Here is a 25,147-nt window from a genome sequence, read left to right on the forward strand (position 1 = left end):
GGTGCAAGAGTGTGAGTAAACTCTCACTGGGCTTCCTTTGCATATGCACACTGAGTAGCAAAGAGCAGACAGACGTCTTCTTAAACATAACAATCTGTTTATGTGTTATATAACTATAGCAGGACTAAAAGAGCTGGCATATTTCATTGACGTTGCTACAGAATTGTAAATCTTACCTTTATTGTCTAACCTTTTAAATTATTTATTATTTTAAGTGAAGGTAGCACAACTTGAACGATCGTTCCCATTTTAAATGGGCACCTCGATAATATAAAGGGAGTAAATAAGCATTGAAAACCAAAGATTAGGAACTAATCTAACAGTTGGAGCTAATGGGTTTCTTTCCTCCAATGTCATTTGGCAGCACGAGGACACTACTGAACTGCAAATATTCAGCTTTGCATTGAAAACACATACGGCTGATACTAGCAGAATACATAGCTAAAGTTCTCAGGAGCTCAGCTTAGAGCTTGCCTGGTATTGATGCTGGTGTGGCTCCACTCAAACAAGTACAATTTCTGATGGCACACTGTTGGTTTATTGGTTGTTCTGGCTTTGGCTGGGATAGAGTTACAGCAGCTAGTACGGTGGTATGTTTTGGATCTGTGATCAAAACAGCACTGAAAACAAAATCAATTGTGTTATAATTGTTACAGAACAGTGCTTACACAGCGTGAAGGCTTTTCCTGTTTCTCAGGCTGCCCTGCCATTGAGCGTCTGCAGCGCACAAGGTGCTGGGAGGAGCACAGCCAGGACAGCTGAGCCCAGGGTATCCCTTACTCTCTGACATCATGTTTCTCAGTAAGAGTGGGGGAAGGACATAGAGGGATGCCATTTGCATTCCCAAGTTAGTTGTGTGTGATGAGCCCTGCCTTCCTGGAAATGGCTGAACAGCTGTCTGCCGATGGGTGAATGACTTTGACAAGTCAGATATGCACATCAAAACTGACACATACTCGGGAAATGCGAAATGTTTGTCTAGTACATGTTGCATTTTACTCTCAAATGAAGAAGTACCTATAATTCTGTCACAGATGCAGGAAAAACAGTACCACAGTGGTCATTATGAGATGTCAGCTTGTAATCTTCACTCGTTTGCTTCTCCTTTTGGGGCAAATAAAGCTTAATATAATTATTGATAAGGCTGTTTTACCTTTTGTTTCTTCTTATTGTTTTGGCATTATTTGAACTGACTTAAGCATTAAATTCTTCCACCTAGGGCGGAACCTGTCCAGATCGGCTGTGCAGCAAGACAAACACCTGGAGAGCACACAGCAGCCTGTCCTTCCTCAGTTCTCTTAAACAAAGGTCAGCAGAGCAAATTAAACAAACATAATAATCCACAGAGGGACTGATGGGTGGGAATCACTGAAGCGAGAAGTGCCACTGAGATTTCCAAGCAGGATAAAATCTGAAACTGCTTGACATGGGGTTTTGTTGCACAAAGAAAATGTCTGGCTGCAGAATTAGAACCCAGACTTCTGTATTGGAACTTCGTAAGCACGAGTGCCAAAGTTTGAATGCATTTGGACTGGGGATTGGCTGCTGCTAGATTCTCATAAACGGCTTTTTCTCTTGGGATAGCAGAAAGCCTAAGTTCAGGACTTTGATTGCTGAAAAGTAGTATTTCTATGCTGCAGTGAAGTTTATCATCATTAAAGGGCTTTTGTTCGAGCCTGACTCAAAAGAAATAACACTAACTTTTGAATCAGCAAAGCTACTCTGAATCCCTGGAGGTCTCTCTGCTAAGGACAGGCACTTGTATGTGATGAATGAATAGCAGCTGTAGCACTGAATTTCTGTATAGTCCATAGGCTGCAACTTCTAAGAAATTTGTCAGCAAGGAATTTATAAGTATCACACACATTCAAGCAGCCAGTGACTGTTTCACCAACAGCTTGTAAATAAAGGGCAATATATGTTGACTTATGAGCAGAGCTCAAGAAAAGCATGTATATTTTACATCATGTTGTTAGATATAATGAATGTTAGTACCTTATCACACATCTTGTCTTTCCTGAGTAAACTATATATTAAAACTAGCTCATTCAGCTTCAGCTATGTGGTTTTCTTTTCCTGTACTAGTTGAAGGCTACCTTCCTTCTCTCCCACACATACACACAATATACTTTTGGTTCTCTCTGCTTGCTTCTCCAAACACCATCCTCACTCTTTTCTTCCTCACATCTTGAAGCACTCTAATCCCTGCCTCAACTTTTCTTGTCCTTTTTGACCTGCCAGCTCTCTTGATGCATTGAATTACATGCCTGGAAATCTGATGCTTCCTTTGGCTCTCGTGATGACACCTTTTTCTCATCTTCCCATGGCATCTTAAATCAATTCTGCGTGTCCTTCAGTTTTAATCCTTCCATCCCTGGTTTCTGGGGAAACCTTTTCTTTCCCTATTTTGTCTTTTCCGTGACACCATCCGTACGTGTTCAGTGGTTACTTCAGTGCTGGAAGTTCAGACATCTTGCATTTTCTGCATTTTTTTTTCTTTGTTTAGACTAAAATGTTGACCTCTGGCTCCGAATACCCTTCTGATGCTTAGCTGACAGCTCTGCACAGCTAAAACTGAGCTCTTAAATCTTTCCCCTAAAGCATTCCCCTTCTTTTTCTCTCTTTGATTGCTCTGGACAACACCATCACCCTGCCTCTTATTCAAGCTTAAAAACTGAGATAGACCAGAGAGCATTTTTGTCACAGGATCTCCTTCTTAGGTCTGTGTATTTAGGTTATGTCTTAATCTAGAGAATTCCTTCTCACACATCATCCCAAAGGGCTGTCTCTAGCCCATCCAAACAGCTAAAATCTATCCAGGCTCTGCTTGGTTAACAGGTTTGCAACATCTTTTCACAGCCCTTGACAAATTCAAGGTACTGTGCTTCATATCCTGCCAGTCTTTTGCTGTACAGAGCATTTTCCTACTGTGTCACTGATGCTTCTGTTACTGTAACTCCTTCATGGTTTCTTCCTGTTGGCATGTTCATTGATCATCCCTGTGTGAATGGTTTTTCTTATTCATAGTCAGTGATACCAACTTTTGTTGACATTGTTTCAAAGAAAACATTTTCATGCTTTTGTTTCCAGGCTTTCCTGTGTAGTAGGAGGAGTTCCCTGCAAGCATCAATGCTTTTCTCCTTAACATCTCCTTTGACTGACGCATCGACAAAAACCTTGACGTTTGCAAAGGGTGCCAAGCCTGCTATGAACTCAGCTCAGCGCTTTCACCAGCCTTAACAGAAGTTTATTGAAACAATTTATTCTAAACGTGGTTTTGGAAGGTTAGTACATACATTTTGCTTTTGTATTTTTAAAGTAGCTTCAATATTCAGAAATATGGGCTGTAAAATTTCTGTAGATACTCAACTTTGATAGGTCCAATAAGAATATTCAAGACCAGATCCATCTTTGTTCTTTCTACTGCACACAGTGGTGATACAGAATTGCTTGCAGCCAATACTGAAGTTAGGCTGACTTTTAGTTTCTGTGGTTAATATCAGAGCTTATCAGTTACAAACTTACTAGCTAAAGATGTTCACATATAGTCATATCAGGTGATATTGGACAAGCGTTCTGGCCAGTATCTCCCTTAATACAAAGTCTACAGAAATCAAGATCGACCAAAGTGTTGTGCAGAAAACTCACTGACAAATACAAGCAGATTTACTGAAATAACATAACTGCTCTACTACAAATTCTCTGCAAATACGATCAAGTATCTGGTCCATATTTCAAATCACTTTATTTACCCAGCTGGATTGCCAGCATTCATCATTGTTTTCTGTATAGGAATGGTAGTTTTTTTTTTGCTTGCTTTTTTCTTTATTTTGCCAATGATGAGAAACCAAATGAAAGTTCTAGAAATACATAAAGGATGCCAAATTATTAGTGCTAGTTCTTGATTCTCATACCTAAACAGCCAATCTAAAGGCTATAAGCTTCAGCTGTTTACTCACAGGCTTCAACATTATTTTCTTTTTTTTCCTTGTCTATTTTATGCCACACATGATTTACAGTTTGTAGCTGGCAACAGCACATAAAAGATGCTGATATTTAAGGAACACTATGAGTATAAAATGTGCAACATTGTGTACAAGGAGCATGTTTGTTAATCTATGCTAACTAGCTCCTTTATGGACTCAATGCTTGGTAAGCCCATACCTGGCAGGTTGGATCTGCACACCAACGCTTAGTAATTATTTTATTAGTATCATAAGTAAATACCATCAGTGTATCTGTAGTTGTTCTTAATAATAAGTACATGTCATGTGTTGTAGGTAGACAGAAATCACCTTAAAAACAAGAAATGATTTGCTGTGTATAGCTGCAGGTACAAAAGCCAGAAAGATGGCACATGCATCATGTTCTTACATTGCCAACAGCCAACCTGCTCTGTCTTAAGAGTACCTGGGGAATGCACAGGCAGCATAAAGCTAACATAACTATATAGAACTCATTTTCCCCAGAAATCACTCTCACTGAAGCCTCTAATGTGATTGTCCCCATTTTTAATCACACAGGTCTCTACCTATTCTACACCTGAGAGAGGCATTCAAGCTATGTTCCTTTTAAGATAAAACAGCCAAATAGTGAGGTAATGATGGAATCTTCAGTTATGTGCATGCTGTCTGAATTACTACTGTTATGGTTAACATGTCTCAGATAAAAAAAACCATTGCTCATTATCATGAATGAATGGTGTTTGTTGGCATTAACACTTCAGCACTGGAAGACTGTGCTTGCTTTGTTGGAGTATTATAATGCTATAGGAATACAGAATTATAATGCTATAGGAATAAGTATGCAGTTTGGAGTAGGGAGATTCATGATGGTAAGATGGAAAAAAAATACCCTTTTTATTCCTACTAAAGTCAACTGACGTAGATTGTGTTTGAAAGGTTAAAAGAGTTGAAGTTGGTGGCAGGCTTCACAGAACTGAAATCTTGAATCATCTAGTCACAGGATTTTGGATACTGAATTGCTTTGAAAGTTGAAAGAGGAGGAAGTCAACTAATACAAGGTAAGTGTCTATAATATTGATTTCTTCAATTACTGTGGCCACCTGTCTACTCCACAGTGGACTAATTTAAGATTTATCCCTTATGCTGATTTGTATGAAAAAAAAAAAGACAATTGATTAATCTGAAGGCTTTGAAAGATGTGTACCTCTTGAGTCCAGAGTTATCACTCTCTTCCACCTCTCCCATTACACAGACTGTGCTTCTTAAATTGCAGTTTAAACCTTATAAAAGTTAAAAGCATTTAAGTTTCATGGTGACCCTCTGTGAAGGAGTGAACTTTACCCAAGATGTATTCATCCTTTAATTTTCATTTAACATAATGAAGAAAGTTAACACAGCTGGAGTCTGAAGTTCAAGTCAGGCATGCTCCATTTCTTCAGATTTCCTTTAATTACCTTCTCATCAGAAATATTACATTAATCTTTGCTTAATTAGAAGTCTGCATTACATCATGGACTTTATCGAAACCTCAGTAATGTTAAAGGGGTAATGGAAAAATGGTAGAAGAGATCAGAACCATGTTTCTGATTAGGCAGTTAATCAACATTCAGGTACTTCTTTCCTTACTTTAGCATCTGTAAAAGGGCATTCATTAGATACACAGTTATTAATATAGCTTTCATGTAGAACTTAGAAAAACGGAAGTAGTTTTCATGTACATCACTGGTTGATTTGACATAGGTAAATTTCAACACCAGTAGCATCAGTGTTTGCACCACATGATGTTAAAGTATATTATACTGTACATTTCTATACAATAATTATTAAGTAGATACATTCCCCTGTGGCCTCTTCCAAGGTATGACTGTATGTTGATGGAAATGACAAATTCCAGTGGTCACTACTTGTGACTTCCTGGAAATTGTCTTCTGAGAGAATGACAGGGATCTTCATGCCAAATCTCTTTAAATTAGGAAGGCCGTAAGCGCTGTCCTTAGACAGATAACGTACAATCTTACTTGAGCAATTAAGAAATCCATTTTTAATATGCTTGTGGCTAGAGCAAATTTGTAATCTCACTGAACAGTAATAGGAGTATAGACATTTTTACAAAGTAGATGAGTTTATCCTGAAAACTTGCACTTGTAATGTCAAACATAAGTGGGAATCCAATTATCTTCTGATTCCAAAATTCTTAATGATTGGAAAAACACTGTATGTATTAATGCTGTGTTTGTGGAATGAGTACCTTGTAATTCTGTTCAAAGCTCCAGCAGGCGCTCATATATCAATGTCAGTATTGAACTTCAGTGCTAAAATCCTTGCATGTGCCATGCAATTAGCCAAAATGGGCAAGGCTGGGGAGAAACATGCCAGTCCAAACTAATCAGCTTGCACAGGGGAAAAGGTTGCTCAGGCAGAAGTCATTTTCAAAGGGTATCTGTTTGACACCAGCAGCTGATATTTCCTGGAGTCTCACACGCTAACTTGTAATAATACTATACAGGCAGATGTGGAACAGCACTGATTTTACACCAAAGCAGTCTTAACTCTTGTAACTTCTCACATGAGCCTTGCTCACTACTGAATCCCTCTTTCTGCTTCTCCTTGTCATGTATTCACATTCACTAACTTTGCACTGGGTTGCCCTCGTGACACACAAAATGTATGTGCATGTGTAGTACTAACAAGCATTTATCTGAGAGAAAGGTTCATTAACTAAGGGGCTAGTTACATTTGCTTTGAAGTTCTAGAAGCATGTCTTATTCTATTATTTATTGCAGAACTATGTTTATCTTGTACAATTCCTATTTGGCGTGGATTTCATGCATCTTATTGGGGGTGACGGTGCAGTAAATTCTGTGATACAGCAACTAAGATACTGTCAATGTTTTGTTTTTTGTTGTTTTTTTTTTAAAGTATGATTTTAGCTGGATGCTTTTCTTGAACTACGTCACCTTTGCTTAACCAAGAGCAAACAAACTTCCTTTCTTTGCCAGTTCACTAAAAGCAAAAGAAGTAGAGAGGTGATTACCTGCAATCTGGAAATATATTTTGTGATGCTCTAATCTGATCAATTTAGCTGAACAGTTGAAAATATGCAGCAAGTGAAGTAAGTACAGTTTTGAAATAGTGATGTTGAACAAGTCTAATTTTTTGTATGTATACTGAAAATAAATTGCATTAAAAAAAACCACCTATGCAACCTTGTAGGCAACGTGTAACTGTTTAGGCAGTCAGATCTCAACTTCCACAGCAGCACAGGTTAGTTTACTATAAGTTGAATATGAACTTAGATAGTCCAGACACGTTCAGATCTGCAGGTGTATCCTAACCCCAGCTTGAAATACTAAAAGAAACATCTAAAAGAAACTCTTATTAAGCAAGAATAACAATGAGTGGAAAATAGTATGCTTTGAAGCCGTGAAAGAGAAGAAATAAAAAGAAAACTGTCAAGTTTGGCTACACTGAAATTTACCAGGCTTTGTATCAAAGAATTTGAAGAGGAATTTGTAAGCAGGACAATTGTGAATACTAACCAATGACACATAGATGCTGTGTGTATGGATAACACAGGGTTTTAAGATGTGGGTCTGAAATACTCCGGAGCAGGAGGAGGAAGAGCAACACCATGTAACCCTTAGGCACAGTCAGATTTTCAATGTCACAAATAGCAAGCTGTAAGCATGCAGAGGATGTGAGGTGTTGGGATGTGATGAGGTAGGGAACTTTCAGAGGAAACAGATGATAGTTAAAAGAAATTAAAAAACAACAACAAAAAGTATAGCTGGTATTGTAGACAGAAAAAAAAAAAAAATGAAGTGGGCATCTGTTCAGTTCTAGTTTTCAGTCATAGTCCACTCCAGAACACATTTAGCTGATGTTAAGAAGCTCTTCTGAAAAGATACAAACTATTATATATCAATGGTTCCTACTGAGAAAATGAAAACATAAAATGTTCATTTGAATTCATGCCACTGAATGGTCAATCAGACTAATCTCTTTAAATGTTCATTTCATGTCTACAGAATGACCATCACAAGCAGTATTACAGCTTTTAGTGAAGTAGCTGTATTTGCTGGTAATATTTTTCTGTTCTGCATTCCAAACACACAGCTTTTGAAGTGTAGTAGGCTTTTTTTTTTCCAAAGCTATACTTCTAGAACATGTTTGGATGGTTTAAAATATGCATAAAACACCATTTCCCACCTAATTGACTCAGTAAAATTTAATCTCATTAAGTACATTTTAAATATGTTTATGTATAATTTGAAGGTATTCCTATTTGTCATATCTACATGAGTAGGTATATAAACATCCTCTCTCCAATTATATATGTACATATGGACTTCTGTGCCATTTCAAGCTCCATTAACTTTAGGTGGGCTCCCAAAGCCCAGTGCACAACAATACAGAGTACACCTGCAGGGAAATTAGAAGACTGGGCACAAATGTCTGTGTTACAAGTGAGACTCTTATCAAGACAGACTACCTTCCCTTTACCCTCAACCCACCCTTCTCTTGCTCCATAGCCCTGGAACTCAATCAGTGTCAGTATTTTTTTAATTATTTGGGTAGGATTAATTAGCTACTACTTTAGGTACCCATGTGATGTATGCACTATGTGGAATGGGAATTCTTTTTTTTGAGGCAGGGGGAGGAGTGGGCAGAAGGTTCCACTCTAAAAGAATTAACTGTACTGTGTGATTGTCTAAAACTCAGCCAACTAACACACAGTATAGGCTGAAAAGTGAATCTGCAGGTAACCAGAATAGGCTTGCAAATTGAAAGATCTGTGATCTTAAAAGTCTTTTCCATTTGAAACTTCCTGTGGTTTGTTTTAGTCTCGTGCCATTCAAGAATGCATTGCTTCAGTCTTGAATCACTTGATGTTCCTGCATGAAATAACATAGGTTGTACAAGAGACACAGATGGTGCTTCTATTGCTTTGAGAAACGAACTAACAAAGAGAACGCTGCAGTTCTAGCTCTATGTTCAGATAAATTCAACTCTGCTAATACCATTTAAAGTTTGTAATGACTGACTTAATACCAAAACTGACTTCCAAAGAAGAAAAACCAAACATTTTCTCTGTTGACACTATCACTGTATTCTTCAAATCAGAAAAATACTATGGTAAGGGAGGGTAGGCATTAAAAGAGGACAAGTTAGGGCAATTAATAGTAAGTTAGTTAAATTCAGGAGTGTCTTTGAGGCATGTCTGCAGTCACAGCACTGACATCTGTGCAAGTCTCCTGTTTTTCAGCACACCTGAGGCCTTTCACCCTCAGTTTAGCAAATTAATTCCAGTGCAGAGACTTGCAGCTCATCTAATTTCTTCATAGCAGTACTTCCCCCCCCAGCCTCTAACCTTATTTTCTCTTCATAGTAATGGAATATTTTGCTTGTTATGTTCAAGTTAACTTGTACCTTTGTAGTCCACCAGTCAGATTACCAAAACCAAAAACAACACTACACATTAAAAACAAACACCCAAACAACCAGACCAACAACTGAGACAGTACAGCAGTAAGGAACAACATGGACAATCTCAGACCCAGCACCAGACCTGCTCCATACCCTACCTTCTTTTTCTCCTGCTCAAGCAACTGATTTATGTAGCACTTTTCTTTCACTAGGAAACACAGTGAACCCTATCTGTTCTTTTTCCTCACTCTATTATTACTAAAGAATATTACTATTTCTATATCTATTACTCTAGAATTACTAAAATTCTAAATTGTATCTGAAACAAATTGGTCCTATCTTATCTGCAGCTGCAGCTAGGAAAAGCTGACAAAGGACAAGATGCTGTTACACTAAGTCTTGTTTGAAACATGGTGCCTGCAGTAATGACAGGAGATTTAATATTCTTTCCAATATTTATTAGCATTAACTATTATAACTTTGGACAGTCCTGTATCTGCCAACAATATGTCTTGCCAGCTTCAGTTCAGCAACTCTCAGAAATATTATGTTAGTGTAAGTGCACAGTATACAAAGATGCCTTCCCCCCTCCTCCCCCAGTCAACTCTGTAGCTGCCATCTTTTAATACCACCAAATGTCTTATTGTTTTGTTCTGGAATAACAACATACACTGCCCATATACTTCAGTATCCTGCATTTCCTATCTGGGCTGAGAAGAGCTCCTAAGCTTTTCTCGTTTGAAGTACATTTACCTTTCCAAGGGCTTCTGGGCACCTCTGTAGTCTGTATCTCATTATTCCTCAGCATACTGAACACTGTGGGTGGCTACAGAATAGGTGGTACTTTTTGCATGCATTACAGTTTTAATCAGACTCTTCAGTTCTATGCTCAGTTACTTCAGAAATCTGCTACATATGTCTTCTTCCATGACTTACAAAAGAAGCACATATTCCAAGTGTAGATAATATCCATACCATTTAAATGATAATACCAATATGTTTTGTATAGGGAGGAGATTCATGCAGGGCACTTCCGCCATGAACAGCTCTTTCATGGGGCTATCTATCCTCACACCAGATGTCAAATACAAAAAGACATACTTTGGCACAAATAACAAAGTTCGTTTGACTGAAGGATTTACCTCCTAGGAACAAGAGCCTCATAAAAGATAAACACTGGGAGCAAACTGAGCCTCATAAGGGCTTTTGCAAAAATTAAACCCATAAGTTACCACTAGAAATGGGATATTTCATCTGTTCAATAAGCACTGAAGTTCTTTTTGTTTTTATGGCATTGTAATCTTTGATTACTCTGATAAATATTTGGACTAGACAAAACATTGTGATGGAACTAATCACAGTTATAAAAGAACTGTGTCTGAAAATGAATTTGAAATGCAGTGATATCAGCACATTTTATACAAGTTCAAATACAGAACCACATTATTTAAACTGGCTTCTGGCACCATTCTTTTGTGTCTCCACCTAGTCATCTATACCTGAGAAAAATAATTGCTATGTTTGCTGGCTTTGCACAAGCGTGACAAGATGTCTGTAGCAGACATGGAGTACTAGCCTCCCTGTATAACTGGATGAACCCAAAACACAACTATGTGGTGCAAATTTTAGCAAAAAAAGAATGCAGTACTGCAACAAGGGTTAGGTCTCTTTATGCAGAAGCCTAACTAGAGAATTAATGCTCTCATATGCATCATCAAAAACAACGTACCAACTGTCTTCTGTCTCAAAGAGATCCTTCCCTCCTTGTCCCTTCAACTCACCTGCCACATCCCATCCCTGTTTTGGTTTTTCTCAGGAAACAGACTGTGCACAGCACTGAACAAACTGCTGGAAGATTATGTACAGAACCTTACTCCACTCTTGGATTAAAATTACAACTCTAAGGTTGTGAAGAGGCTCACTGCACTAGGAAACTGTGCAGACACGTCAATACAATTCAGCGCTACTTATTCTTTTACAGTAGGAGGGGGAATCCCTTTAGCAGTCTGAGCACCGTGCACCATTCTGATCATAGGGGCCAACATTCTGCCCACAGTTCAGCTGGAGAAGATCTGTAGTCAAAAAGAGCAGCTTACAAAACCTGGAACTGCTTTTTAATCGCTTAATATAACTGGGGACTAGAAAACAGCAACATGAATGCTTTCAAAAGCAAAATGCTTTTCTCTACCTTATAGTGTGAGCTGATGCAATAATGTAAATAAAGTTCAAGTACAAATCATGTCCAGGAACGTTAGCCCAGTGATGAAAGTCATGTTTAGTACAGCAACAGCAACATTTACGACGAGGTAATGAGAATGCATTTGAAGCAATGGGCTGCATCTTTATATCACTGATGCAACGCTGTCATGTACTGTCACATATTTCTAACATATTACTTCTAACAGCTGAAGTCTGCATTTGTTTCTAGTTGACTAAACCCAGAATAACTGAACCAAAGCCAGATGCTGCTGATTAGAAGAATGGGAATTTTCACTTAGCATTTACATAGTCCTTTTCATCTTCAGAGAGCATCACAAACATTAGCTAGTTCTCTCACAATAACCTTCATGCTAACCTTCTGAGATAAAAGTAATATACTATAGGAAAAATCCACCTGAGAAGATATGTAATCAAGCATGCACAAAGCCTCAGATCTGTAAACTGTCTTGGCCTCTATCTCTGCCTAATGGTAGACTGTACTTCGTCAAGAATATAAGGCCTTTCACCAGGGCTTGGGAGTTAATTCACCATACAATGCATTTTACTAACATTATCTGATGGTAATAGTCCTTGAATAATAGATTTTCTACCATAGCTATAGGATAGAGCAATTCCTTTTCAGCAGATAAGGAACTTGAAATAAAAGCGTGTTAAAAACTTGCTGAAAACTGTTACAAAGCAAGCCAGGGACACATCTAGGTTGGATGTTAGAATTCTGTAGTTTCAATTCCTACTCTTTCAGTCATTTGGGGATTTCTTTTTTTAACTCCTAATTCAGATTAGGAATTTCATAAGACTTTTAGAAAGCTTTCTCTAAAGCAGCAGAAGCTTCCTTTCTGCATCAGTTCTCTCTCCCTCAACACAGACTTGCTATTCTGGTTATCAGTTTTAAGTGTCTCTAAGCCCAGAACCTTGAATAAGTTCCTTATGTTCCAATTGCTTGCACACTTTACGGACAAATAGATTGAAGCAGACGGTACTCATTTTCATGGTGACCCAGAACAGTTATTGTTACAAGAACACCTTTTAATCTCCAGTTTCTGCTTTTGAATTGAATTCAAGTGGGGAGAGATGAAAGAAAGCATCTCAGAAATCTGTTACTACAGCTGGTACTTCTTAGTTTATCATATGCTAGCTTTAATTCTCTTTGATTCTTCCTAGAATTATTGCTTCCATTTCTTAATTTGACAACCCGGCATTTGTTGCTATTTTTGACTGTGAAAAATCCCTCCCTTCCTACTTCTGTACAGCATCTTCCTCAGGGAAAAAATAAAGTTAACTTCTCTCTTGGTAAGGTTTCTTATAGCGCAAAAACAAGCGGATAAATAACGTTCATTGCTTACACTTAAGAAAAAGACTTACAGAACAAACTGAAGAGTGAAAGAAGGATAAGAGTCATGCTGATATGAAGGGCATCACTTGCACTGCAGTCCATTCTGGATTTCTTGCAGGAACACACTTGTAATTTCAGTTCTGTGTTGTTAGTCAGAGGTGGTTTTCCAGAATCTGTCACTGAGATTGGGATGTTGTAATTGGCCTTTTTCAGGTTTTGAAGCAGGACAACCTGGGCATGAGTATCTGCAAAGGATAAGGAGGTGAGAAATAGCCAAATATTGGTCCTTTGGGTAAGAAGAAGCATTTGTAAACAGTATCAGACATGCCATAGTTACTCATGGAAATTAAAAGGAAAATGAGTACTCTAAGGAAAGATTAGAGAATTGAATTGCATGTGAAGTAAGAACAGGCAGTTAAAGAAATTCTTTCAGGTGTTTAGAACTCACTGTAAATATATTCCAAGCCCCATCAAAAGAACGACTTTCAAGAGTCCCTTTTGTTTAAATACATTATTTGGTCTGCAGATTATTGGCAGAAATTACTGTAGAAACAAATATACTAATCAAATGCTAAGGCATGTCATGCCCAAAGCAATATAAGAGAGAAGAATTTATCTATTTGCCAAAGGAAAAATCCCTTCTTGGAAGGAAACACAGGTGAAGCTGTTTAATTACTTCCCCAGTTTGACTGAAAAGGCAGGGAAGGCAAGTAATGCACCTTCAGATCCACAGATCTGCTGCCCAGGTGAGTGTGCAGATGCAGAAGGAATAAACCATGAAAAATAAAAGTAAAGGACTTACTGTTAAGCTTCGTGATTCTCCACAACTTTTCTGGGCCAGATTGCTTACTCAGTTCAAATTTAAATGGATCTGTATTGGGATGGAGGTCTTTGTCTGATGCTCCTAGTACCACTACTCTGAGATCTTTAGCATCATCACAGACTTTTGCCAGTGTTGGGTACAGGGATGGGACATTGTCATTGACGTCCTCCAAGGTGATGTGTAAAGTTCCTGTACCTGTAGCAGGAGGGTTACCTATATGAAGAGCAAACAAGAGTTTATTAAATCATCCTTCCATAAACATTTATCGTATTTGTACCTGCATGGATGCCGTGGAAAATAATTTTTATACATCTTTCTTCTGTCACATGAGAATTATTGCTTTTAAAATTGACGAGTTAATATTGTAAATTGTTGCTGTGTTTTCAAAAGGCAGTCTGTCTGTTTCTCCACAGTATGGACAATTATTCTAAGAAGAGTATTTTGAAGTCAAAATGAGATTAGGACATGAATAGATATCTGGGACAATCTGTTCATAAATGCATACTGAGAGAATCATAGAGGGAAATACCTCCTGCATAGACAGTGCAGTATTAAAAGAACTAAGGATGAGAAAAATAGGAGGAAAAATGACAGAAGAGGGGAGACAATTTGTATAGTGGGACTCATAAGTAGAACAGGAGCAAATTGTTCCTCAGTAACCCTTATCTAGGCCCCCATTTAGTTACGTCACCGTGGAACCTATCAGCAAGCAACTCCAGAAAAATGTGATTTTTTTTTGTTTACCCTGAGCCACCCTGTGTCAGTGGTGGAGTTTCAGTTTCTCAAATTATCTGCCAGCCTGTCTCAGCCACGACCTGTAGGAGCCATCATCAGAGGTGAGGCTGCTCTTTACCCACCATAATACACTACAAACATTTGTGCCGAGGCTGTGACTGGCAAACCAGCTGCAGCACTGGCGGTGTTTGCAAAAGGGACAGCTGCCCACTGGGAGCCAAACTGATGCTAGCACCTCATTCCAGGGAGGTCAGAGAGGATCTGGCAAGTACTAATAGCTTTCAGTCACTACAGGTGTGTGCCACAGCTGAGCCAGTAACCTACTGCTTCCACTCTAACGCGCAGTATCTTATTTATTATAGATCCCCTTACAGATCATTTTGACAGATCTCAGTTTTTTCTAAATGCACATTTCCTCCTGTATAGTTTACCATGTCTAATAATTTCCCATTTGAAATGCTGCACTTACTGAAGGGTCATTTTGTGATGCTCATTTTACTGGCTTACAACACACCATCTATGATCTCTGCACTTCCCGCAGCTGTAAACCCTCAGCAGGTAGAAAGAATTGAACAGGTTGTACTTAACCTGTAAAGCACCAGTGCAGCGTGTCATGGTAGTTTGACATTTAGCACTTTCATGTGCAGCCCAATGAACTACAGAATTGCTCCTGCACCAAGAGTGCATCCTAAGAGAGAAGTAAATACCTTGTGGTCTGGATCTGATAAACTACTAACTGCAACAGTGTGCAATTAGTCCTTTCAATAACAAATGATACTGATGGTGACACTTCATCTGTTTCATGCGCACATAAATGCATAACAAAGGCAGAATTTTCATAGTTCTTCAGCTTTCCCTCTCACTCATCTCTCACTTTGTCATCAGAAGGGTTAGGGTTGAGTTCTTTTTAATGAAAAAGAAATTATTTTTTGCTTTTTATTGGACTAATTGAATTTGCAGAAAGGCTCCAATACATTTTTTGTTCTTGATATAATATTAAGTAAAGTCATACAGCAGAATGGATGAAAAGACATTCGAGTATTTGAAATATGATCATAAAAGCCAGCCTTTCATGCGCTTAATTAAACTGCTGTCTTTAATTTTGAATGCATTATTTCCACACTGGACTGATAATGTCGTATGCACTGTCCTTCTTATCTTTCTCTGAAGTCAGTAATATTAAAATCCGCCTTTTGAAATTAAGAAACCAACAGCATTATGAATGTACTGTTATTTTGTCAAATGCAGATATGACTGCATTTTCTCTGCCACGTTAATGTTTCCCTATCTTCATGTGGCTCATGGGCCAGTCAACTATTCTGCACAAACAGGGAGGAAGAAAATTGCTTCTGTCCATTTCAATGACTTATTCTCTGGCTGTTTTATTTCTAATGATTTAAACAAAATCTTTTGCTGATTTATGAAGACTTCCAAAAGAAAAATAAGCAAATGTCAAGGTCGTAAGCTGATGCTTGTTAACACACGTCATAAAAAATGCAACAACAACAAAAAAACGAATCAAGGAAATACAGTCACAATATATCCACTGGGAATATATGACTTTTATAAATGTGACAGTATTATTCTTTTGAAATAAGAAACACTCAAAAATCCCATGATCTCTAGACAGCTCTAGTTTTGAAATGAAAGATTTCTTCAGCATATTTCAATCCTGAAATAGAACTAATTCTCACAGTAAAACTTTGCAGCTGAAAGGAGAATTAATGGGTAAACCAAGACACAAAGGGCTCAGTCCAGTAACCCTCAGGAATATCCTTTCAGAAGAGCTTGGTTCCCATTTTGTCACTGAACTGATCATTCCTGGTGAAAACGAATAGTTGGAACTTTTAGGTACTTAAGAGTCATATGGAACAGAGACAATTTCAAACTCCTGCTATTCATTCCAGAAGTGGAATAGCTGTGGATATACTCTGGCATACATATGAATGAAATGTCATCACATTACTCATCGCTCACATGTAAAAGCTGTTAAAACAGACTGAAGGATAGCTAATTTCACAATGGAAGAAAATCAGCACTTGCTATTGAATCCTGATTTTAATAATCTGGGTCAAAAATGAGATCTTTAATGAGTAATCTTGAGATGGTGATGTAAGAGCTATCAAGTTTATTAAGGTCTGTGGGGCTAAAAATTTGATGGCCAACACTAAAAATGTACAGATTCATCTTAGACTGTGATGCAATTGGAAATCTATGTTACACTTATTTGAACTGCACTGGGATTGTTAATTTCTTCATCTCCTAGCATTAGGCCACACAAAAATCTGATAGCAGTCCTTGGTTAGGCAATAGCTAGTAATGCTGTAAGATGCAACAAGGAAAAAAATAGACTAACACAAAAGTAGTTCTATTTCAAGAGTTAGAGACGAGTGTAAGATATGCTGGGATCTATTGTCTGTGACCTAGAATCTGTAATGCAAAAGGCTGTTACCAGAAGATGTCGATGTTTAAGTGGATTCCAAAAAATTTTTTTAAAAATAGTATCAAAAGAAATGGTACAGTTCTGTAATTCTACATACTTGCATCATAATGAAGAGCTGCACAGAATCACATTAGAATTATTAGTGATGTCTTAAATTATAAGCACTCTGAAGAAAAACCTGGCCAAGAAACTTGAAAACTGAAACTCAGTGTTGCTCCAGAAAGTTCCCACAGGAACAATGATGGCATTTAGACATCTAACTATTCAAATAAGACTGCAAATCAGGCAGTCAGATTCTTAAAATGTACCAATTACGGACAGTGATGACCATGGATTAAGATGACATTTCTCTTAAGTGTCAAGACTTGCATAAAATGGCATGTCTAACAAGTAATTGTGGTTGAATGGCTGATGATTCATTTAATCCAAGCATAACATTTTATGGACGTACAGAGCCATTTCATGTTCCTCTTTAGTTTCTAAACAGAAATGTGATGCTGTGTACAGATTTCTAATACTGCTGAGTTGTGTTTTATGAAATTAAAGCCAATATTCATACTGAATGGAAACTGAATTAAGAAGTTCTTTATCAGTGTACCTTTCAATACCAGCTACTTCAATGTATTTGAAGCGGGAGCAGAAACACAGAGTTGACTAACACCACACAAAGGTGAGACTTTCCTACTGTGCTAGACATACCTGAAACCAAAAACCACTAAAAGTGAAAGTCAAGGACTACATTTTGGGGCTATCTGAAGGAAAAGTCAGGAAGCGACTGCAGGTTGCCTGCAGAGCATCCTATTTTGTGGCACTGTGTAAACGCCTGCGTTTCTACAGGTCTTCCTACAGTTAGTATCACAAAAGATTACACACTGTATTAATAAAATCCACAGTCATGTTTAATTGTCTCACCACACTTTGTGGAGACAGATCAATGGAAGCATTCAGACAGTCAGTGAAGATGCTAATAACTACAAAGCATCAAATCACTGATGTGAAAGTTGGCTTTATGTGATGGCAACTCAAAATGGTGACTTTGCTTGGACTGCTGTGACTTCATACAGTTGTTTCACTTGATGCTAAGTGAGGTGTGGGGAATTTACCACTTGCTGCCTCAGCGTCCCGACCACATCAGTCTGCTAGTGCTGGACATGCAGGAGATAAACGTGGTCATGCATCTGCGCTAAGTTGCCAGCCTGTACTCCCAGAAACAAGTGAGAAATAATTGCTCTAAATTGGCTGATTATTTTTAAGATGGAAAGTGCTGTTTACATGCACCAGAAAGAAGAATAAAGTCATGAAGACACTTTTTTTTTTTTTTTTTTTTTTTTTTTTGCAGCTTTCCTTTTCCAATTTTCAGATACCAAGAAATATAGACTATATTACCCTAACTGCCTTTTACATTCAAAACATATTCAGGATTCAGAAAATGAACATTTTTTGACATTTGAGATTGCAGTAAGTTTAGATTATCCTTAAAAGTGAGAAATGGATATTCCTTAAACATTCTTGAGAATATACCCAGGTAAAACAACTACTTGAACAGCGCTACTTAAAATGATAATCTGTAGTCAACAAGCCTCTAAAATATTTAAACCAGTATTTCCCATCCTGCCTTGAGCTTTCTGAGTTCTGTGGGTTTTTGTTTGTTTGTTTGTTTTTATCCCTCTTTGGCAAATCTGACGTATGCATATATATAGTTTTGGTTTGGTTATTTGTAGATTAAAAGGATTTTATAAGTTTAAAAAAAAAAAAAAAAAATAATATTTTTCAGCTAATTGGAATTCATTTAATTCATGAAAACCTTTCTCATTTAACTCTTTTTCTTTTCTTTTTCTTTTTTGACACCAAATTTGATCTAAACCAGAACAAGTGGCACAAGGAAGAAGGAAGTATTATCAAACACACACAAAAAACTTTTCCACGTGCAATGTGAAAATTAGCTTTGACTAAATTAGATGAATGTCAATTTACTTGTAAATAGTATGATTGGTTCAGTGGCGCAGCTAAGGAACAAAGGACTGGTAATTGACTAACAAGAAAAACCCCAGACACAAACCTGAAAACATTAAGGTATGCAACTGCATGTATTCACTTAACTTTAGGCTAAAGTTCACCCAATGGCATGAAAAGTTAAAGATGTGAAATATTCTGTACTTAGAACACTGATGTTTTGTATCTTGGTCATTACCACAAAGGAATATTGATGTGTAAATGCTTTTGCAGTAAAATTTACAATTAAAAACATTCAGGAAATGAAATGAATTTAATTTCAATTATTACACTTAAAAAAAAAAAAAAAAAATTACATTTCCACAGAAAATTCAACCAATTTAAAGAATCCATCAGCTACACAGATTTAAGCCACAGTACTTCTAGAAGCCAGAACAGCTTTTAGGAGGAATGTAGGAGGAATGAACTGTCACTTTTCACATGGTCATTATGAATGGTAAAAAGAGTTGTGCACTCAATTCTTCTTATTAAATTAAGCTCCCAGCACCATCAAATTAATACATGTTATCTATGTCCTTCTATGTCACGATGCAAAAATTACAAGGCCATTTAATTCCTCAGGCAAGCAGTTTGTCCTCTGCCAGGCATGTAGGGTATCACGGCCATATAGACTTCTGTCTCAGACTGACAGAACGGAAACTCATTTGCTCTCAATTTTACTAGAATATTTATGGTCTAGCATTTAGCAGTGGTTTTTAATCCACTTGCATTACCATTTACATAACCCACAAAGCTCCATTCCAACTTCTTTTACCTGCTGAGACTTTTCTGTGGGCTAACAGTTGCAGAGATACAAAATGAGAAGGTGAAATGAACTGTTTGATCAGTTACAGCAAGAACAATTTTTCTTCATGTTTGAGCCTAAAAAAAGCCTTTGAGAATGTGAGTTCTCTAATCTCTGGCACAATTACATTTCCTCTGCCCCATCATGAATAAAGCACTTTAAACTTTTGTAAACCACATTTGAATCATAATCATATGAAGGTCAGTTTCAACATTCGCAATGGCATCTACAGAATTCCCTTCATTTTACTCCTATGTAACTAACTGTAAAATGTCGGACTGCCTAAGATCTTCACTTGGACGTGGATTTATTTTTTACCAGTTTCTCTACTTTCAGCTTCACATTTGCCTAAAGGAGAAGCTGTTCCCTTCTACTTAATAGAGCAAGATGGAGGAGAACAAAGAACGAAAAGAGCATTTCAGAAATTCCCAAAGCCAGGCTATGCAGGACACAGGCTGTGTTTTAGGCTCTCTCTAAGTTCACTTCAAATACAGATTGTGAGAAACAATGCTTCGTGCTCTCTAATGATACTGCCATGAAAATCTAAACTGAAATTTCGGAGTCTGCTCTCTCCTGTTTCTTTTCTACCTCCATACACCGTGCTTCTCAGACTGTGTGTGCATATGAGGTGATCTGGCAGCAGGCACTCGCACTGCAGGCATAAATCCCATTCAGACAGCCCTGTTCCATTACGTTTTGTGTTCCAGCTGAACTCCATTAACGGTTCAAGAAAAGTAAATGGAACCAATGAAGTGGGAAAATACCAAGATTTGGGTGTGCTGCTCAGAGTCTGACATACTTGAAATCTGGCCTTATGAATGCCACATACTGACATTTTCTATGGAAGAGGTCCCGAACTTCCCATGAAGTTGAAATTTCCCATTTTAAATATACGCATTGACATATCGATTTCTTTTTTCCAGAACATAAAATAGTTTTTGAAAGTTGCAGTGCTTCGTTCATTCACTCAGATAAAATATGCAGATCCTATTTTTGAGTAATTACATTTCACAAGAGCACAGCTCTTTCAGCATATCAAATTGCCACTGACATATGCCATCCGTCTTAAATACTGTTTTCAGCATTCTAATTTCTTTTCCTAATCATGAGTCCATGATGACAAATTAAAACAATATTTTGCGTGCAATTCATATTTTGCTGAAATTTAAAATGGCAAGAAAAGGATAAGTACTCCGTTTATTTTCTCTTCTCAATTAATACAGCAATTAAGATAAGGAGTATAAAACCGGCTTAATTGGGTTGCTATGGCAACTAATTGCCTGATTTCTTCAAAAATAGCATGTTTTAGGCGGAATCAATCTGTGGTAATTTAATTATGTACATCATGAAGCAAGAAGACAGGTTAGGTACATGTAAAGAAAAATTCTATTTGCAAATGGTGACACATCTCTTTGTCACTCAATTATTTTCTAGCTGTTGTCTGTTTCTGTTCATTACACATGCTACAGAATGACAATTTTTCCTTCTAATGATTAGGAGTATCAAGAACTGCACAATGAATGCTTGAAAGTATTTCAGATGGTCCTTGGAAACAAGGAAAGAGGTGAAAATTAGATCCTGACTCACCTCCTTCTCATTTTCCTTTCAATGAGGAACAGAGAAATTGAAGCAGTGCAACTCAGCTACCTAGTTTATACATGAACAACTGGCCTCAGCATGAAGCCAAATCCTTGCACTGGCCAGTGCAACTTGGGGATGGTAATGTCACAAGGAGAGCAAGACGCTTCCAAAAGAAAAAGGTGGCTTTCACTCATGGATTACTGCTGTGATTAAAGTCGTATCAGTTTAAATTGTGAACTCTGAACTGAGTATCTTTAACATACGGAACAGGTAACACAATTTTTAATGACATTTACCTTCTTCTATGTTTAACGTAGCACAAGTACTTCTATTCCCAATTTTTTTCCTCAGTAGACCGCTGGTGATGAGAATAGCAGGGGAGAAGCTGGCTCACCAGCAGGACACCAGATTTTGTGTCTCAGTGGGAAAGCACTGCTGCCTGGCTTTGTGCAGGCTGCACCCTGCCGCGATGTCATGGGAAACTGCAGTTGCTATTAGTATTTAAATGAGCCAGTAAGATTGCATATTGGCATTTCCACATTTCTCACCAGCAGCTGTCCTACCTGACCAGCACAGGTGGTTTTCCATATATCAAGCAAACAAAAGTAATCAAAGTTCTTCTTCTACAGACATGGAGAATTTATATAATTGGAACATTAACTGGGGCATACAATTCCTCTGCAGTAATACTGTTCATTGACTTCAGAGAAAACTGTTTGGATCTATATTACTATTCCTTTTTCTCTCTCAAAAAAAAAGGTGTAAACATTACTCAGCTTTTTTAACCTGTCAGATATTTTCCAGACAATTTTAAACTTTTCCTTCCCCCCCCCCCCCCCCCCCCCCCTCTAAATTGTGAGCCAGACTCTCAGAATACAGTTGAAAAAGGACAATTCCAAGAGAGTTTTTAGCATGACAGCCTTTATGAGAAAAACATATGGGTATTATGCTTTATGAGAGTCATCTCAAATGCTCCAGAATGTAACGGGATTTGTACAACATAATTACACAGCAAATCACCTGGAAGGTCTGATCCAAGCAGGTATCTCAAACTCAAGTGATTTATTGCCTATATATGCGTTGTTTATACATATTCTCCCAATAATTGTACTTTATGCTTATGATATCGCATTGTTTTTAGTGATTAGAACAGTGACCATTTGGTTTCCTTTATTCATCACTGTTGGCACTTTTCTTAATCCTGATAACCCCCAATTAGATTGAATGAAACCAAGTTTGCATAAACCTCACTTTGTCCTCTTATGAGCTCATTCTCAGATTAAACACAGTTCATGACACTTCAGTGTGTTAACTCTGCTTCATGATATTTCCTACCATTATTTAATTTCTTCTTTAATAGACCAGAGACTCTGTGTCCACACAAGTCTTTAATAAAGAGTTTTCAAATTCTAACGACACTACCTTGACCTTTACTGAAATCAGAAGTACAGAGCAAATTAGGATATTCATTCCAAAAAGTTTTTACCATGATATTTCCCTCAATAAAAGGTCAAACTTTATTATCTATGAAATTAATACTGTGTCCATCAAATGTGCTCGTACTCATTGTTTAAATTATGTTTGGGAACGTATAGGAACTGTGTAGAGCAGATCTAATATAGTTCATAGTTAGCTAAATTTCTCTTCAGTTCATTGCATGACAGTATCAAGTTCAAAAAGAATATAATAAATAACTGTATTATTTTCTGCACTTGAATGACTCCATTTTCTAATAATTCTCTCATGTTTACTGTCCTACACATAAAGCAAGCTCATGTGATTTACTGAAAGAGATAGAGATGTGATGGATCTATATAAAGAACCACAACTATGAAGCTCCTATTTTTACTTCTGGCTGAAATCTCAAACATTTTACTCAACAGAAAAACACCCCACCACTTGCCCCCTGCCCTGAGGGGCAATATCAGCAGTCAGTGCCTGATGCGTCCAGTAACAGCTTCTCCACTAGTATCAGTGGAAGGGGAAGAAAAAGTACCACCATGAGTTTTGCCTTCAGCTGCCTCTACAGCTGAAATAAGATACCAGTGTGTGGTGATTTGAAAAACAGGCAGTGATGGAATATGATGGATAACAGAATCCCTTCTGCAGTTAATACATTCTATATGCCATGAATACTAGCAGAAAATAATTTCTTCTTTTAATGTTGGACTAAGGTCCTTTTGCAAGGACCAATGTCCAAATTTTTGTTTCATTTTAGAATCTTGACACATTATAAATACCATTAAAAAAAAATATCAGCACACAGCTCACAGACACACAGCACAGTAAACATCATGTTTGAATGACCAGTATTGGCACCTTAGCATGCCAGTACTAAATGCACACATGTGGTTTCTAATTACTTCATTAAATAAGTCAATAATGTTGGGAGTAGATTAGCTCCTGTGCTAACAGGACTACCAAATTAGAAATAAACACAACAGCTGCTAGAATTAGATGCTGACTCAGTATGTCAGCTGAACACAATTCCTTTATGTCCAACCCATGTTACCACATCCTCTCTTGCTCTGCTGTGTAGAGCACCTTTTACACACACCTCCTCCTCTTCTTGTTTTTCCAGCATGGAAAAAGTTCTGGGAATGAAGAGGTTTCACTGAGCAGTAAGGCTCCTGCTTTAGAATGGCTGAGTAATGAGCATTACTGTGCTGAGAGTAAGATAAACAAAAGTAAGGAAAATCCATCTTCATACAGACTGATTCTCACAGTAAGTAGTAATCAACATTTTATAGTTGAGTGTTCCACCTCTTCTTGTTGAGGGCATTTGACTTCACCTTTAAAACATATGAAACTTTGTTCTTTTCATAATCCCTCAGTAATATTATCCTGGAATGTTACTTTTACCTAAGGTGATATTTCCTGATGTGCCATGTTTTAAGATGCGTTTAAAACTTCTTTATTTGATAGCAAGTTAAAAACAGAAATAAGTTTAGTGCTATATTTTGCTATGGAAATTTCCCTAGAAAAAGTATGTGTATGAATGATAAGGAAATCATCGTGTCAGCAGAGTTTTTATCTTTTATATTTAAGGAGATACTTATTTTTTTCCTTCCCCCCCTCGAACCCATCAGTCCCTGCAAATGTTCCCTGAGTCATGTGGTTACAAAAATATAGAATTACTGTCCTAAAAAGAACATTTTGCAATTCATCACCAGGAATCAACCAGCTGCAGCTGTGAGGAAACGTTACCATATTAGCTGTTCTATTACGGACAAATCTGTTATTTATTTGGTGCCGTTAGCTCTGGAGATTTGCAGAAATGTTCACGATTTTCTCTTTTCTTTATGCTACAAAAGTCGCTTACTGAATTTTCACTAGATAGTTTAATTCTGATTATATTTGACAGAAGGAACTTTAATCCTCATAATATTTTAAAAATATTGCACTTTAACAAGGGTTTTTACTTACGTTTTTATTGCCATTGTCACTGCATTGAATAGAATAGAATTCAGCATATCAGGGACAAGTTGTTATTGGAACTAAGATGCCTTAGGCTTACTAACTGCTCAAATATTATGAAGAAATTAACTCTGATAAAGACGATTTATTACTTTCCAAGAATATTCACATACTATTTGCATCTCTTATCGAGATCTCAGCAAACGAGTAAGCATTTGAGATGTAACCTTAAATCAAAGTTGCTCTGAATTTGATATTTTTTCTTTGTTATTGCAGGGATCTCTTGTATCTTCAGATGGCCAACTAACAAAGTGCTTAATCGTATGCATGTGTACCTTTCCCAAGAGGAGCTTTCAAACAGAAATACAGTTATATATTTAGTGAATGTAATCCATAGTAGTTACTC

At 37.4% G+C, this 25,147-nt stretch overlaps 1 protein-coding gene and 1 long non-coding RNA gene across 5 annotated transcripts in view; one reads left to right on the plus strand and one right to left on the minus strand.

Annotated features, from left to right (window-relative positions):
- CDH13 (cadherin 13) overlaps positions 1-25,147 on the minus strand; it is a 427,664-nt gene that overhangs the window by 1,665 nt on the left and 400,852 nt on the right. The window contains exons 12-14 of one of the 4 annotated variants that reach the window (XM_048958119.1): positions 13,748-13,981; positions 12,975-13,190; positions 3,796-8,860 (exon numbers count right to left, since the gene is read on the minus strand). In XM_048958119.1, the coding sequence (XP_048814076.1) occupies positions 8,859-8,860; positions 12,975-13,190; positions 13,748-13,981 (452 nt within the window). In that variant the 3' untranslated portion in view covers positions 3,796-8,858. Of the gene's footprint in view, positions 1-3,795; positions 8,861-8,920; positions 13,191-13,747; positions 13,982-25,147 lie in introns of those variants that run through there. The other 3 variants (XM_048958117.1, XM_048958120.1, XM_048958116.1) reach the window with 3 other exon arrangements.
- On the plus strand, positions 813-25,143 carry LOC125699055 (uncharacterized). Its single transcript, XR_007379420.1, has 5 exons — positions 813-1,308; positions 3,091-3,284; positions 4,524-4,597; positions 4,902-5,023; positions 25,018-25,143. It is a non-coding gene; the product is annotated as an uncharacterized LOC125699055 (long non-coding RNA).

The sequence above is a fragment of the Lagopus muta genome, chromosome 12, assembly GCF_023343835.1.
Source record: "Lagopus muta isolate bLagMut1 chromosome 12, bLagMut1 primary, whole genome shotgun sequence".
Lineage (NCBI taxonomy): Eukaryota > Metazoa > Chordata > Aves > Galliformes > Phasianidae > Lagopus > Lagopus muta.